Source organism: Thamnophis sirtalis, unplaced genomic scaffold, assembly GCF_051295495.1.
Source record: "Thamnophis sirtalis isolate CommonGarterSnake01/CBP01778 unplaced genomic scaffold, rThaSir2_p1.2 scaffold_3, whole genome shotgun sequence".
Classification (NCBI taxonomy): domain Eukaryota; kingdom Metazoa; phylum Chordata; class Lepidosauria; order Squamata; family Natricidae; genus Thamnophis; species Thamnophis sirtalis.
Window position 1 is genome coordinate 89,033,160 of NW_028261383.1, and position 15,339 is coordinate 89,048,498.

Here is a 15,339-nt window from a genome sequence, read left to right on the forward strand (position 1 = left end):
AGAACCGATGCAATTCCTCAAAAATGTCTCTGAATGCCATTACAAGTTATCTTGTTATGTCTCCAATATTAAAAATAAATTTTCTTTCCAACAAAAATATATTTAATCTTTATACTTAATTTTAAAGTCTGAATATTCCAAGTCCAATGTCCATATGTTTACAGACCCATTAATCTGTTTAAAACTTTCTATAGCCAAAACCTTGTCTTGCTTTTTGCTGTTTATTTTGAATTCTTAGAACATATAAAGAAAGTTTCATTTTCTTATATTAAAGATGGAAGATACTCCCCTGGTGTTGTAACTTTGTCATTTTAAATGTGTACCTCTTTAAAGTAGCCATATGCAATTTCCAAAAGTGATTAGTAAAGGAAATACAATAAAGAGTCCTTTAAAGGCTCCAATTGCAGCTGGATTAAGTATGGCAAATTCCTTTGGCTATGTTGTCTCCCACCCTCCAGTGAATACTCCTTGAAGCCTCCTTGTGAGAAACAAGTATATGGAGTGCAGCCTGGGCAATCTCACACGCTCTCTTTGTTCAGAAGGATTGAGGGGGCTGATCTGCTTGTCAGTTCCCTGTTCTTAGCACAATTTTCATCTCCATCTTTCCCCCATTCACCCCAAAGTCACTATTTATAAGTTTCAAGCTTATCAATGCATCCATAACAGGTAGAATCTTGTTTTGAAAATATTTATGTTCATTGTATTGATTTTTGCACCTGTTACAATGCAGGGCTTATATGGAAAATATGATGTAGAACTTTTCTGCAATGCAGAATTATGTATTTTGCTCTTCTGGGCATGAACCGACTAGAAATGAAATCACTTTAAGGCATCCCTTTTCAAATTTTAATACTTCCCACTGCTTTGATCATCATGATGGATCTTGATGGGTTAATTCCTCTGCTTTTTATCCCTCCCATTTCAGGGAAATGCAGCACCTAATGCTTTATGTCTATGAGCAGGCCTTTGAGAACATGCAGTCCCCATTGTTAGACAACTTGGTTGAAACTCTAGATTTTCACTCCCCCTTTTTACTTGATGTCTTTGTTTCTGGTACCAGTAGGGTAGGAAGGATGATCAGTTTTACCCGATTTTAAAGGTTTCTATTTCACTATGACATTGTGTCACAGCTGAATCTGACAAAAGAAGGAATCCCCTTCCCCATTGTAATCTTTCACCATGGAAGCAGTGACCAGTGACCAGTAACCATAGGGAAGGGGGTTGTTCCTGCCATAGAGCACAGTAGCAAATTGGCACAAAAGCATTTGCCACAATGAAATGAAATGTAGATGAATCAGCAAGGTGTGCACCACCAAAAGTATCAAACGCCACTTTTTCTGTGTAGCAGGAAAAGACAGAAGAAAGTGGCCTTCCCAGTGGGTTGGGATTAGATACAGCTGGACCACAAAATTTGTCTTGATTATTGCTAAAAGATTAGCTTTTTAACATCGGAAAACAAACATACAACCCAAATTATTCATTGGGTCAAAGATATGTTACTTCCACTCTATAAATGAGATTTCTATAGTATGCTCCGTCCCATAATTAGGTAGATCAGGTTGCCCTGATACTGGTCTCACTGGAAAAAACCCTTAATCTCTCCCTTGGTATAGTCAACAAAGTGAGGAGAGCCCATGGTTTAGAAGTTAATATATCTACATAATATACAGAAGGGTATGGCTAGCTGATGAGAGCTAAATAGCTTGAAATAAATCTAGTCTGGCTTTATTTCTTTGTTGGTAAAACATAAATTCAACACAAAAATAGTTTGTCATGAAAGCGACTGCCTGTGAAGGCTCCTGGATTGTGGCTGAAAGATGAAAGTGGAAGCAGTATCTCTGTCCCATAATTGGATAGACCAGGTTGCCCTGATAGACCGGTCTTACTGGAAAAAACACTTGAGATTTCTATAGACAAAGATTAAAGGTAAAGGTTCCCCTCACACGTATGTGCTAGTTGACTCTAGGGGGGGTGCTCATCTCCGTTTCAAAGCCAAGAGCCAGCGCTGTCCGAAGAAGTCTCCATGGTCATGTGACCGGCATGACTAAATGCCAAAGGCACAGGAAAAGCTGTTACCTACCCACCAGAGGTGGTTCCTATTTTTCTACTCGCATTTTTATATGCTTTTGTACTGCTAGGTTGGCAGAAGTAGAAAAAGATTATGCATGGACATTTACAGTGAAAGATGCTTTCCTTTAATGAAACTGTTATGTGAAATATCTTACGTATTTGCATCCATATATGCAGGAGAAGGGCGTGTATGTGGAATTTATTTTGTTGTAATTGCATTTTTATATTTTTTAGCTCTTGTTATTTTTTCAGCACTTTGCTTCATTTTACTTCATTAAATAAAACAAAGAGCATGTATTTGTTTGTATATTCATTATAGCAATAGCACTTAGACTTATATACACAACACCATAGTGCTTTACCACACACTCTGAGCCGTTTCCAGAGTCAGCATATTGCTCCCAACAATCTGGGCCCTCGTTTTACTGACCTCAGAAGGATGAAATACTGAGGCAATCTTGAGCCAGTCAGGATCAAACTCCTAGCAGTGGGTAGAGTCAGCCTGCAATACTGTACTCTAACCACTGAGCCACCTTGGCTCATACCTCTCCCAAACTTTCTATGTTTGAATCATTGTATAAGGGACCAGCATATGTCTATGGACTGACAACATTTTTTGTTCTTGCATTTTATCTCTTTTGTTTGAAGTCCTCATCAAGTCTGTCCAGCCACAAAATTCTATTCTTCTCCTTCTTCTGTCCCACTGACTCTTCCTCCCTAGTTGGGATTCAGTCCTCATTCAGTCTCTATGTAACCAAGCCTTCTTGAGAGACCGCCTTCTGCCGATTACCTCCCTCCGACCGATAAGATCGCACAGACTGGGCCTCCTCCGAATTCCATCCGCCAGTCAATGTCGACTGGCGACTACACGGAGGAGAGCCTTTTCTGTTGCAGCTCCGACCCTGTGGAACGATCTCCCCGTTGAGATACGCACCCTCACCACCGTCCAGGCCTTCCGCGCAGCCCTCAAGACCTGGCTCTCCCAACAGGCCTGGGGATAAGTCCTTAATTTGCCCCACCCGAGTGTTGAATGTAGAATGCATGTTGTGTTTTTACTACTTATTTTGTTTATATATTGTTTATTTTCTATTGTACCCCCTCCCTAATGGTTGTAAGCCGCCCTGAGTCCCCTCAGGGAAAAGGGCGGCCTATAAATCTTAATAAAATACCAAAAAAAAAAATACCAAGCCACCTTAATGTACTCCATAACAGAAGAAATACATACTTGTGTGCAATTGCAAGAAATGAAAGATTCTTGCAATTCAGATTTATTTTCTTTTTATGTGTTTTCATAATTATGATGAAAGAACAACATATGCCCTAACAAGAACATTAGAAAAATGTAAAAACAAAGAATAAGTACCATAAGCATTTTCTATCCAACTTGGCAGAATTCCCTTCATGCTTAGAAAAATGAGGAATACTTGAGCATGTATAATAATTTTCCCTACCCAGCATTATTAAAGCTGAGCCTTTATCTGTGAATAGTTTCTATCATTCCATTCCGAACTGTTTTGAGACAAGATTTTAAGGTTAAGGTCAGACTATCGATTAGTTGCATACTATTCAGGATCCTTAACTAATCCATAATCCACAATCACTCCCACTTAGGGACTGATGTCTGCTAGGCGGTATGCCTTTCCATCTGGGTTCTTTTCCGTAAGAGAAGCTGCATATAACTAACAAGTGCATCATGAACTCTTTCACATGGAGCGATTCAAAAACAAAACAAGTGCCAAAACAGAAAGTGTAAGAAATCTGGGCCAGATACTCCATTGGGAATAAAGCTCAGTAGCTGCATTCCAGAAGATTTTTCAGAGTCTAGATCAACTTTAGTTTTAGCTGCTCCCCCTATTGGAATTTGAGAAACACTGATACTTTCTGCTATATTTCATTTTTTCCCCAAACCCACAGAATCACCAGAAGACCCTTTAAAAGAATTTAGTTCTAATTACCCCAGGTTATACCAAAAAGAAGAGACAGAAACAGCCCTTATCCCATCTTCCCTAAGAAGCTGTGACATCGTGTTTCCTTAAACCTTAGAATAGTTGCCAGGCAACCCGACAACACCTGTCTTTCTGGAGTAAAAGATGCAGTTACCAGGGCAACAACATCCTGTCTTTCCGAATACCATCCTGCAATGTGGAAACTGCTGTTTCCATAGTAATCTTTTTGACCTAATTAATTCTTACTTGTGTGATCTAATTGTATTTTAATATTGACTTTTTTTGGCTTGTTGTTTCCAAAAGCCTTTTCCTTCAAGCCATCTCTTGTCCAGCTCAAAATGCAGCTTCCCCACTCACAGACTCAGGGCGTAAGAGAGCTGCAGAAGCAGCAAGCAAAGCAGGTGTTTGGGAAGTAGTTACCCGGGCAACAGAACCAGGGCGTTCCGGAGGTGGTTGCTATGGAGAACTGGATGCTGACGAAGGCTTGGGAGACTGAGAAGACAAATTGCCCTCATCATTATCTCCAGGCTTGTCAATCATACATATTCACTTATTTACCTCCGAGAGGCAAACAGCACTAGGAGCAAAGAGCAAAAGGAGAACTTGTGTGCTCAAGGCAGCAACGGTGCCAGTGTTAAACTTCACACCAGGAGAGACAGTCACCATCCAGGATGGCAACCATCACCTGCAACCGGTTTACAGAAGAATATCAGCTCTTCGAAGAGCTGGGGAAGTAAGTTTGAGAAAGATCTGGGGAAAAACAATAACAACAGCAACCGTCTTTAATCCAATAGCAAATGTTGAGTTGTGCAGAAATGGGGGTGGTTAGAAGCCTTGATCGGAATAAGTGCAGTTTGTATCTCAAGGCAAAGACGAGAGAATGTAATGAATAACAGCCACAAACTCATAGGAAAGCGGGGAAATGCAGGCACTAAAGAGTGCAGAAAGAGTGCACTAGGAGAGAGAGAGAAAAAAAAATCAGGGAATTGGCAAACATTATCAGCCTGCTGATAAAATTAAGGCAGTGGAAATAAGCATGGGAAGGTTACAACTGCTTGCTGACACTGTTCTCTTATTGGAATGCTTGTTGGTTCAGCCGGTAGTTCTGAGCTGTCCCAGCCAGAGAGGACAAGGGATCTATGGTCCTGTATAACAATTCTGTCGTGTTGTGAATTTGGGAGAAGTTTATGCTTCATTTGTCTAGCAAGAGCAACTTTCCAACAATGGCACTCTCTTCCCTGGGAATGGTCAACACCTGTCCCATTGCTTGTTTTTTTTTTTAAACCCTACTCATTGTGACATAATGATATAGCCACCTTGAAATCTCTGGGTAAAAGCACCCAAGTCAGTGCAAGAGAGCACTCTATTCGGGTGCTGCAACATTGCAACAAACAGATGGGTGCATGTGTTTAATTTTGCATATTTCTAGTCTCGTTTTTGCATGCACAATTACACAAGCTTCTGTTGTACTGTTAGTTTGCACATGTGTTTGTCCAAGCCTATATCTGTGTGCATAAGAATATGTGTGAGTTTGTATTACGATATTGTTTACTCTCAGTGAAGCAAGTACAAAGTCACTTTATTTGATTAAATTTCTGGGAAGCTAATCAGGAGCTATGTATGGCTTTAGGGAGACAGTGTTTGGGATTATATGTATTTCATTCTTTATAATGCATCTTTATAAGGCTAAAGCACATAATTCTTTATGTTCTACTTTCAATACTGGCAGGATTTCTGACTCTGTAAATGATGCCTGAATATTTCTGTACTCCCCCCCCCCCCTTATTTGGAATCATGTATGTATTTTCTGATGCATTCGCTTTTTTTACTGTGCGTCTATAAATGTATTCCTTTGTTTCAACTTTCCTGTTGTAGGTTTGCATTTCTTTGTGTGTTTGCAAAATATTATGGAAATATGCATTTCGATTTGAATATGTGGATGATCTGTTTCTCTAAGAACACACATTGCTACTTTGCATCCATACATGCATTTGTGTGGAAGTACTTAGGTATATGCAATTTATACAACAAACCAAACTGGAAAAAATATATATGCAGGACAAAAAAATCCTCATAAAGAGATGAGGACATTTAATTCTTTTATTAGCACATGTCAATGTAAATAAAGAGCCAAGATAAAGTGCGCCAAATTCCAGACAAGTCAACTTCGTAAAAGTTGATAAAATCAAATGGTTTAGATATTACTGGTTGACATTTTTTCACCAACCTTATATTTATATTCACATACATTTTGGTGATTAAATCATGGTAGATGAGTCAATGAGCAGGTCTCTACAATAAATGGAGGCATATATTTCATTCCAATCCTTAACAAGCATTTCTAAGCATTTTTTCCCTTTAATATGCACCTGGAAAAAAGTCAAGCTCAGTTTGCTAGGTTATTTCTAAAATGTGGACTAACTCTCCTATGCGATATTAACTTGCAAGGGTGATTTGGACAGGAATTAGGCAGAATGTGCGCAAGAGCATGTGCAACAGAGCAATGTGTCAACGGCGCATGGCTCAGAAAGAAAAAAAGTGGGCAGCATTTTGAGTTCTGCAATAGTGATTCAAAAAGTCATTTTTTTTTTGGTGGCCACCAAAGTGTTATTATTACCATTTGTGTTTTGTTTTCTCTCTCTTTCTGCTTGGATCCTCATTCACTCTCTATTAGTTAACTCAAGAATATATATGGATAACAGGGTGTGGTATAGCCTCCATTTTTCTCTTCCTTTATCCTAGCACAGGTGGGAGATGGAGAAGCAAAAGAAGAATGTTATTGCCATGGAAGAGCCCAGGGACAGTTGAATGTTTTCATGGCAATTAAATGTTGCTGTTTATGATGTGGGTGTGTGGGGGCGGGGGCAGGCAGGTGGGAGATATAAGTCTCGCGAGGAAGACTCTATCTTTGCAGATCTGCACCTAAATATTGTGTGTCTAGTGCCCTAAATATCCCATAGTCATTTGGTCTTGTTAATGTCATCTAGCTATTGGTTCACATATTATTCAGTCTTATTGCAAATGCCCAAATCCTTAGCAAGGAGGGTCAAACCAATAGAATTTTGTGGAGGGGATGAACTTAACTTGAGGCAAACATATGGAATTGTCCTGCGATAACATATGTAGGACATTGCTAGAGATTTGTCTTCTGTAAAATGCAAAGAATTATGTATTTACATCATGAATGTACGTCCATACACATCTGTATTGGCTACTTATATCCTAGTCTTTAAACTGAGAACCCACTGTTGTGAAATGTGTAACAAGAGAATATTTAAGGAACTAAGGGATTAGGATTTAATTTTGGATATGACATCATTGGCATATTTATTATTTTGAAAAATAGTCAATGTCATGACCTCCTCATGTTATTTCAAATACGTAACAAAACATATTATTTGGAGGAAAAAAAGTTTTAATTTTACACCATAATGAGCTTCTAAATCCCGCTAGATTTAAGATGGAAACCTAGTCCTATAGACAAGTGGATAGGCTTGGCTCTGTTATTCTCTCATAGCATTATTTTTGCTTGGATGTTTCAAAGATTAGTATATCCCTCTCTGATGTCAGTGGGGACAGGAGAAGGGAGCAGATGATGTAATGTATGCGATGGTTGATGCTATGCCTCTTACATACTTGGAGTATGTCACTGCAAGCATATAATGTGGAACATGAATCATGATGTCAGAATGCTTGTGCCAGTCATTTTGATGAAACTTAGCTACTGTGGATGCCTATGACATAATTGGGTATATGACATCTTTTCCATACCAGTTGTTCTTTATATTTTTGGACCACAATCCCCATAATTAACAAACAGCAAGGTTAATATACAGTACCTGCAAAACATCAGGTTGTAGAAAATTGTCCTACAGTCATATGCTATTATTTGCCGGGTGGTCAAAGAAGCTGGCAATGCAGCTCTTCATGTTATATAACACAAATACACTTGAGGTTGAGAAAGCAAAATAATGTTCTAAATTTATATTTGGCATGCTAGAAACAAGGGGGAAAAATAGACTGAGTTAATATCTTCCCAGGCTCTTCTGCTGTATTTATCATGGAAAATATTTTCGTTCAATAATTATATATATAAATTGGCTGTGTTTTGAAGGATTGATCTAATTTTTTTTTAAAAAAATAAAAATTTCTATTTATCAACAAATCAAGATATGGGTTAATTTAAAAGGTTTTCCAATTGATTTTTTTTAATATGGCAAAGGTGGAAAAGGCTTTCTAAAGTAATCTTGAGAAAAGGTAAAAATCACTTTCTTTCTTTTAAAAAGTCTTCCATTGGAATTTTAATGACTGGAGAAGTTTGGAGTATATTCACGCTACACAAAATGGACTTGCATCAGATCCAAAAGGCATTATCTCAATGTTTTATGTAACAAAAGTAAAGGTAGGGTTCTCTTAGAATGGATATAATGCTATGATTTACATGACTGTGTCAAATGTCTTTCAAGACAGCATCAAATTAATCTTTAAGAATGCTCTTTCAAGGCAATCACTCTTGCAGTTAAATTTTCTATACTGGGTAAGTAAGACAGTTTCCGATGGGGAGCATTCACAGAAAGATTAGGAAGAAAAACAAGAGATGCATTGAGTAAATAGAATGCCTTGTTTAAGAAGCCAGAAAGGTGATCACATCAAATGATTACTGATTAGCACATAGCACTAAACTAGCCCCATAGACTCATGCTAGAATTCTCTCTTGCTATTTGAATTATTCACACTTTTAAAATCTTGCTATTCTCTGATAAAGAGTCCCAGAGCAATGAGGAAAATATCCTCAGGTCAGCAGGCTGTACTCAATGACTCATTGGAATCTTTCCAGCTGTAAATTTACAGCTTATTACAATACTGAAATATGATTGCATTCATTTGTTCAACTATCTAGACTCATACAAAATGAGTTCCCAATGGATCTAAAGCAGTTCACACAAACTCAGGATAATTAGAGAATTCTGAATAACCTATCATTAGTTGCCAGCTGTTGCCACTAGCTAAGCTAATGTTCCTGACAGCAGTCTTTTCAGCCAGCAAATCAATAATAAATTTACTGTAGGAACATAAGGATCTTGCTAGATTGGGCAAAACCAAATCCAGGATCTTGATTTCCATGGTGACCAACTAGGTTTTCATAAAAAGCCATACAACAGCAAAAAACAGTAGTAATTCTTATCCTGCTTTTTTTTTTAAAAAAACAACAACTTATCCCTGCCAATTCTTCATTCATACTTCTGTGAGAATGCTCATATGTTCTTGTCCCAAGGCAAAAGCAGGAGTGAAGATCTCAAATGGGTTGTGTGCATAGTACAAATTTATAGACTGCGTTTCAAATAAGGAGGAATAGTTATTATACTGAACAAAGCTATTATAATTTTTTTTATTATACTGAACAAAAATAGTTCAAATGATAATAAAGTCCCAAACTTATTTAGATTTCATACTGCCAATTCCATAGACCAATGGCAGTGTACAATAAAATTAAAACAAAATATAACATATTTAATACGTAAAATATGTGCAAGAATACTAAAACAACAGCAACACCCCAATACTAAAATCTACATGATAAGGGCATGCAAATTATAATCAACCTCACTACTATTCCCATAACTCATGCTAGCTTATCCCCCCCCCACACACACATAAACACACAATAAGAAACTAACATCAGAAAGATGATATCAACAACCAAAAGCTTCTGGCTCAATTCAGTTTTTAATTGGAAGCAAGGGACTGTTCTACAATGTTGGAGCTATTACAGAAAAATAGACCTCTCAGGGCTTTGAACATACACACACATACCCACCCAATATTATGAAAATCTAGATCCTCAAGAGGTTTTCCAGCTATGTTCTAGTAGACCAGTTTTAATGGGAGAATGCAGTCCTAACCCGTGACCAACAGGCCAGATGTGTCACATACTGCCCATGCCTGGTTTAGCCAAGGGAAAAAAAAGCCCCAATACATCATGTGACAACACTGTGACGATGCAAGTTTGACACCTCTGCTGTAGGAGATGAGCAGGCAGAGCCCAAGGACAGGGTTAAACACATCATCAGTGTAGAGTCCTTATGTTCTCACAAGAGATCTAAATCCAGCCACTTGTGAATCCTGTTGTCCCTGATCTGGTGCCAATTTGATTTGACCAGTAGTATATCAGATTAATGTCAGAAGTTGAGTTCAAGATACTAAATGTTTATTACATGCTACCTAGTGGTGCGTTCCAGATCCCCGGTATGGTTGCAATGGGATCCTCCATCCTCCGCGCAGCATGCACGCACACATGTGCAATGCGCACATGCATCTTATATTCCAGCGATGCCTCTGTGATGCTCTAGCTGCTCGGCGGAGTGTCATGCAGGTGCTGTACGTGCCATGCATGTGTGTGGAAGGCTTTAAAGAACAGGTAAGGAGTGCAGGTGAGTGGGTGGGCCCTCTGGAGCACAGAACCGGAATGACGTACCGCCTGCAATCTGCCACTGATGCTACATATACACAAGAATCTGATCTACTAATGGTCAAACCAAATTGGCACTAGATAAGAGTCAACGGAATTCACGGCAAGCTGGACTTGGGTCTCTTGTGGGGACTCTCGACTGATGATGTGTTTAACTTGCCCTTGGGCTCCACCTGCTCATCTCCTATGGATACATTGGCACAAAACACAAATGGCTTTATACAGTGGTGGGATCCTGCTGGTTTAACTACTGGTGATCGCACAAGCCCCTGACGTGGACTGCATGTGTCTGCAGTTTTAAGAAAACTTACCTTCCGCATTACTGCTGGGGAGTACCACAGCTGAGGTGCAGCAGTCCCTCTGCTGTGTGACTCAGCTGAGAAGATATAGGTCAGTAAAGTGCGGGGGGGGGGACTGATAGTTGGAGCTACCGGTTCGCCCAAACTGGTTCGAATTGGTAGAATCCCACCCCTGGCTTTCTAGGCCAAACTCAGCCCTTCAGATTGCACTTGAAAGCCTATTGGCAGCATCTAAGCATTTTATTTTGTACAAATTGCAGCTTTCCAGTGGCCTTTAAAGGCAGCCCTACATAACACACATCGCACTAGTTTAATTGTGTGATAATGTGGGCATGAATTATTATTGTGAAATCTTCAAGTTCTGGACAAGGTTTGAAATGCTTTTTAAATGGTTAAGATACCAGGTTATAAAGCAGAAGACCTTGAGTTTAAATCCCACCGTAGCTGCGAATGTCAACTGGGTGAATTTGAGTCAGTCGCTATCTCTCAGCCCAACTCACCTCATACGGTTGTTGTTGTGGGGAAAATAGGAGGAAAATGTGTTGGATATATTCACCACCTTGAGTTACTTGTAAAAATAATAAAAGCAGGATACAAATGAATGAATGAATGAATGAATGAATGAATGAATAAATAAATAAATAAATAAATAAATAAATAAATAAATGTTTACATATACATATACACACACACTAAAATAGGGAAGAATATTCATTACTCTAGGAACACTAGTGCCTTGACATAATTTTTATCATTGTTGACATAACCCATCCCCTTTTTATTTTGATAGCCTTTCACTTTTTCTATCTAGCCCAACAATGTATTTTCCTTGGTGGGTTAATCACATCTCTGCATGATATTCCACATGTAGTAGTTTTACACCTGGCTTAATTACACTTGGATTAATTATTTCTGGTGTATAATTTGTATTTTTGCAGTGTTTCACACACAATCCCAAGATCTATAAGTTTAGACTCAATTTGTACATATTTGAAGTTAATATATTTTTTCTTGATATACAGGTGAAACTCGAAAAATTAGAATATCGTGCAAAAGTTCATTTATTTCAGTAATACAACTTAAAAGATGAAACTAATATATGAGATAGACTCATTACATGCAAAGCAAGATAGTTCAAGTCGTGATTTGTCATAATTGTGATAATTATGGCTTACAGCTCATAAAACCCCCAAATCCACAAAGTCAGAAAATTAGAATATTGTGAAAAGTTGCAATATTCTAGGCTCAAAGTGTCCCACTCTAATAAGCTAATCAAGCCATAACACCTGCAAAGGGTTCCTGAGCCTTTAAATGGTCTCTCAGTCTGGTTCAGTAGGAATCACAATCATGGGAAAGACTGCTGACCTGACAATTGTGCAGAAAACCATCATTGATATCCTCCATAAGGAGGGAAAGCCTCAAAGGTAATTGCAAAAAAAGTTGGATGTTCCCAAAGTGCTGTATCAAAGCACATTAATAGAAAGTTATGTGGAAGGGAAAAGTGGGGAAGAAAAAGGTGCACAAGCAGCAGGGATGACTGCAGCCTGGAGAGGATTGTCAGGAAAAGGCTATTCAAAAGTGTTGGGGACTTTTACAAGGAGTCCACTGAGGCTAGAGTCAGTGCATCAAGAGCCACCACACACAGACAGATCCTGGAGATGGGCTTCAAATGTCGTATTCCTCTTGTCAAGCCGCTCCTGTCAGAAGTGTCTTACCTGGGCTAAAGAAAAACAGACCTGGTCTGTTGCTCAGTGGTCCAAAGTCCTCTTTTCTGATGAGAGCAACTTTTGCATCTCATTTGGAAACCAAGGACCCAGAGTATGGAGGAAGAATGGAGAGGCACACACTGCAAGATGCTTGAAGTCCAGTGTGAAGTTTCCACAGTCTGTGTTGATTTGTGGAGCCATGTCATCTGCTGGTGTTGGTCCACTTTGTTTCATTAAGTCCAGGATCAACGCAGCCGTCTACAAGGAGATTTTGGAGCACTTCATGCTTCCTTCCGCAGACAAGCTTTATGGGGATGCTGACTTCATTTTCCAGCCAGACGTGGCACCTGACCACACTGCCAAAAGCACCAAAACCTGGTTCAATGACCGTGGGATTAATGTGCTTGATTGGCCAGCAAACGTGCCTGACCTGAACCCATAGATAATCTATGGGGCATTGCCAAGAGAAAGATGAGAGATATGAGACCGAACAATGCAGAAGAGCTGAAGAGCGCTATTGAAGCATCCTGGTCTTCCATAACACCTCAGCAGTGCCACAGGCTGATAGCTTCCATGCCATGCTGCATTGAGGCAGTAATTGCTGCAAAAGGGGCCCAAACCAAGTACTGAGTTCATCTGCATGCTTATACTTTTCAGAGGTCCGATATTGTTCTATGTACAATCCCTGTTTTATTGATTGCATGTAATATTCTAATTTTCTGAGATTGTGGATTTGGGGTTTTCATGAGCTGTAAGCTGTAATTATCACAATTATGACAAATCACATCTTGAACTATCTTGCTTTGCATGTAATGAGTCTATCTCATATATTAGTTTCACCTTTTAAGTTGCATTACTGAAATAAATGAACTTTTGCTCGATATTCAAATTTTTTTGAGTTTCACCTGTATATTACACTGTTACCTTTATCTTTTTAAATTGTATGGCCGATTTATCCAATCTAAAGATATACCTTGGGATTTCATCACAGCTGTTTAATAATTTAAGTCATCAGGAAATTTGATTACTTTCCATCCTTCTCTTTAGTTAATTGCGAGCCACTTTAAAATCCCCGTCCAAATATCAAGCTGAATATTTTCTTTGCTAGATGCTAATAATTTTCCTGAGTCTTCAGGATAGTCACCATGAAGTACTGCCCAATCCTAGAAAGAAGACAATTTTCAAATGGCAAAAAAATAGTATGGAGTTTTCCCTCTAGTACAGGGTTGTCAAACTCCCAGCCCATGGGCAGGATATGTCACATGCTGCCCACGCCCACACCAAGTTTAGTGAAGGGGCGGAGGAAATCCCAATATGTCCCATGATGCAGCCTTGATGATGTGAGTTTGACACTCCTGCTCTAGTAGAAAGCACACATCAAAAGAGTTGCTGAAGCACTTTGATATATTGTGCTTCCAGACCCACATTCAGAAGCTTGGTAAACCTGGGCAATAGTGGTTTGAATACAATTTTGTTTAGCTGTCCGTAGCCTCCTGTTTAATACTCTCAAATGTGTAGCATTCGAGAACACTATTTCCACCAAAATTCTCTTAGGTTACTCTAGATGACCAGAGAGTTGTTCTTATTGTTTACTTATATGCCATTGCAGAAAAATCAATTTTGAGGTCTTTTAGCACATGCTGTGAGCCTCTTCTGGTGGTTAGCACCAATCCTAAACTGTTCTATGTAGCCAATGACATATTCCCCTTACTGTTTCTATTCCTGAGTAGGACAATTCTCTTTTTCTCTGTAAATTATTGAACTGAACATCCTTCAAAATGATTGGGATACACTAACAATGTGTTTTGCAGTACTTCTTTTTTCAGCCATATGTTTTCTCAGGCTTCCATGTGAGCCTAAAAAATGTGTGTGGTGTGTGTGGTGTGTGCTGCTTTAAGGAGCTGACTCGTGAAATTGAATGCAACTCATAAAGTGAAGCAATTAGAAGTTGCTTCAACAAAGGTGCATTTCTTGCATTCATGCAAGAGCCAAAGTACTTTTTCCCCAAATCATTTTCAAGGTAGGTGTGGCCTAGTAAATTGGAATTTAGAAATGTACTGTCCCAGAAGTCTAGTCCAACCTAGTGAATTCTGAATATCAATAACTGTGCTGAGATTCAGATGCAAACATTTCTTCTTAGCTTCTGCCTCACAGCTGTCCTTTCCTGCACAGGAGGACGAATGACCAGTTATCTCTCAAGGACACTTCAATACACAGCAGTATAACAAGTTTAATAAATAAAATTAGAAAGAGGGCAACAAAACCTAAGAGGTGGTCAATGATTCCAACTCAAGGAACATTGATTCCCTTCTCCTGCATCCTCTTCTTTCACCATTCCTTTATAGAATGGCTACATTAAGCAACAACTGATTCTAACAATCATTCTTGAACACGGTCTTAGTTTTTCTCCCATGTCAATGTGTTAGTACTGGTACAATGTTGTTTGGTAGGCTTGTTGGTATGCCTTCCTGTCCACACCTTTACTCTTCTGCTGTGAGATAAGTTGAGTTTTTTTTAATAGTGCTGTATCACAAGTTGTTATAGAGCTGTGGTGGCACAGTGGTTAGAATGCAGCACTGCAGACTACTTCTGCTGCCTGCCGGCTGCCTGAAATTTGAAAGTTCAAATCTCACCAGGCTCAAGGTTGACTCAGCTTTCCATCCATCTGAGCAGAGGTGGGTTTCTGCCAGTTCGGCATGTATTGGGCAAACTGGTAGTGACGGTGATAAGAGACTCTGCTCACCCATCATGCGCGGGCGTGCATGACCCAGCATCATGCACGCCCGCACACACAAGCAAATCAGTAGTAAAAAAAAAATGGAAATCCACCAGTGCTTCTGAGGTCGGTA

The 15,339-nt window shown here is 39.2% G+C and overlaps 1 protein-coding gene across 5 annotated transcripts in view; it reads left to right on the top strand.

Annotated features, from left to right (window-relative positions):
* The first annotated feature begins 4,468 nt into the window (after positions 1-4,468).
* CAMK2A (calcium/calmodulin dependent protein kinase II alpha) overlaps positions 4,469-15,339 on the top strand; it is a 162,945-nt gene continuing 152,074 nt past the window's right edge. For 2 of the 5 annotated variants that reach the window (XM_087709455.1, XM_087709454.1), the window contains exon 1: positions 4,469-4,749. In XM_087709455.1, the coding sequence (XP_087565581.1) occupies positions 4,688-4,749 (62 nt within the window). In that variant the 5' untranslated portion in view covers positions 4,469-4,687. The remainder of the gene's footprint in view (positions 4,750-15,339) is intronic. The other 3 variants (XM_087709451.1, XM_087709453.1, XM_087709452.1) reach the window with 2 other exon arrangements.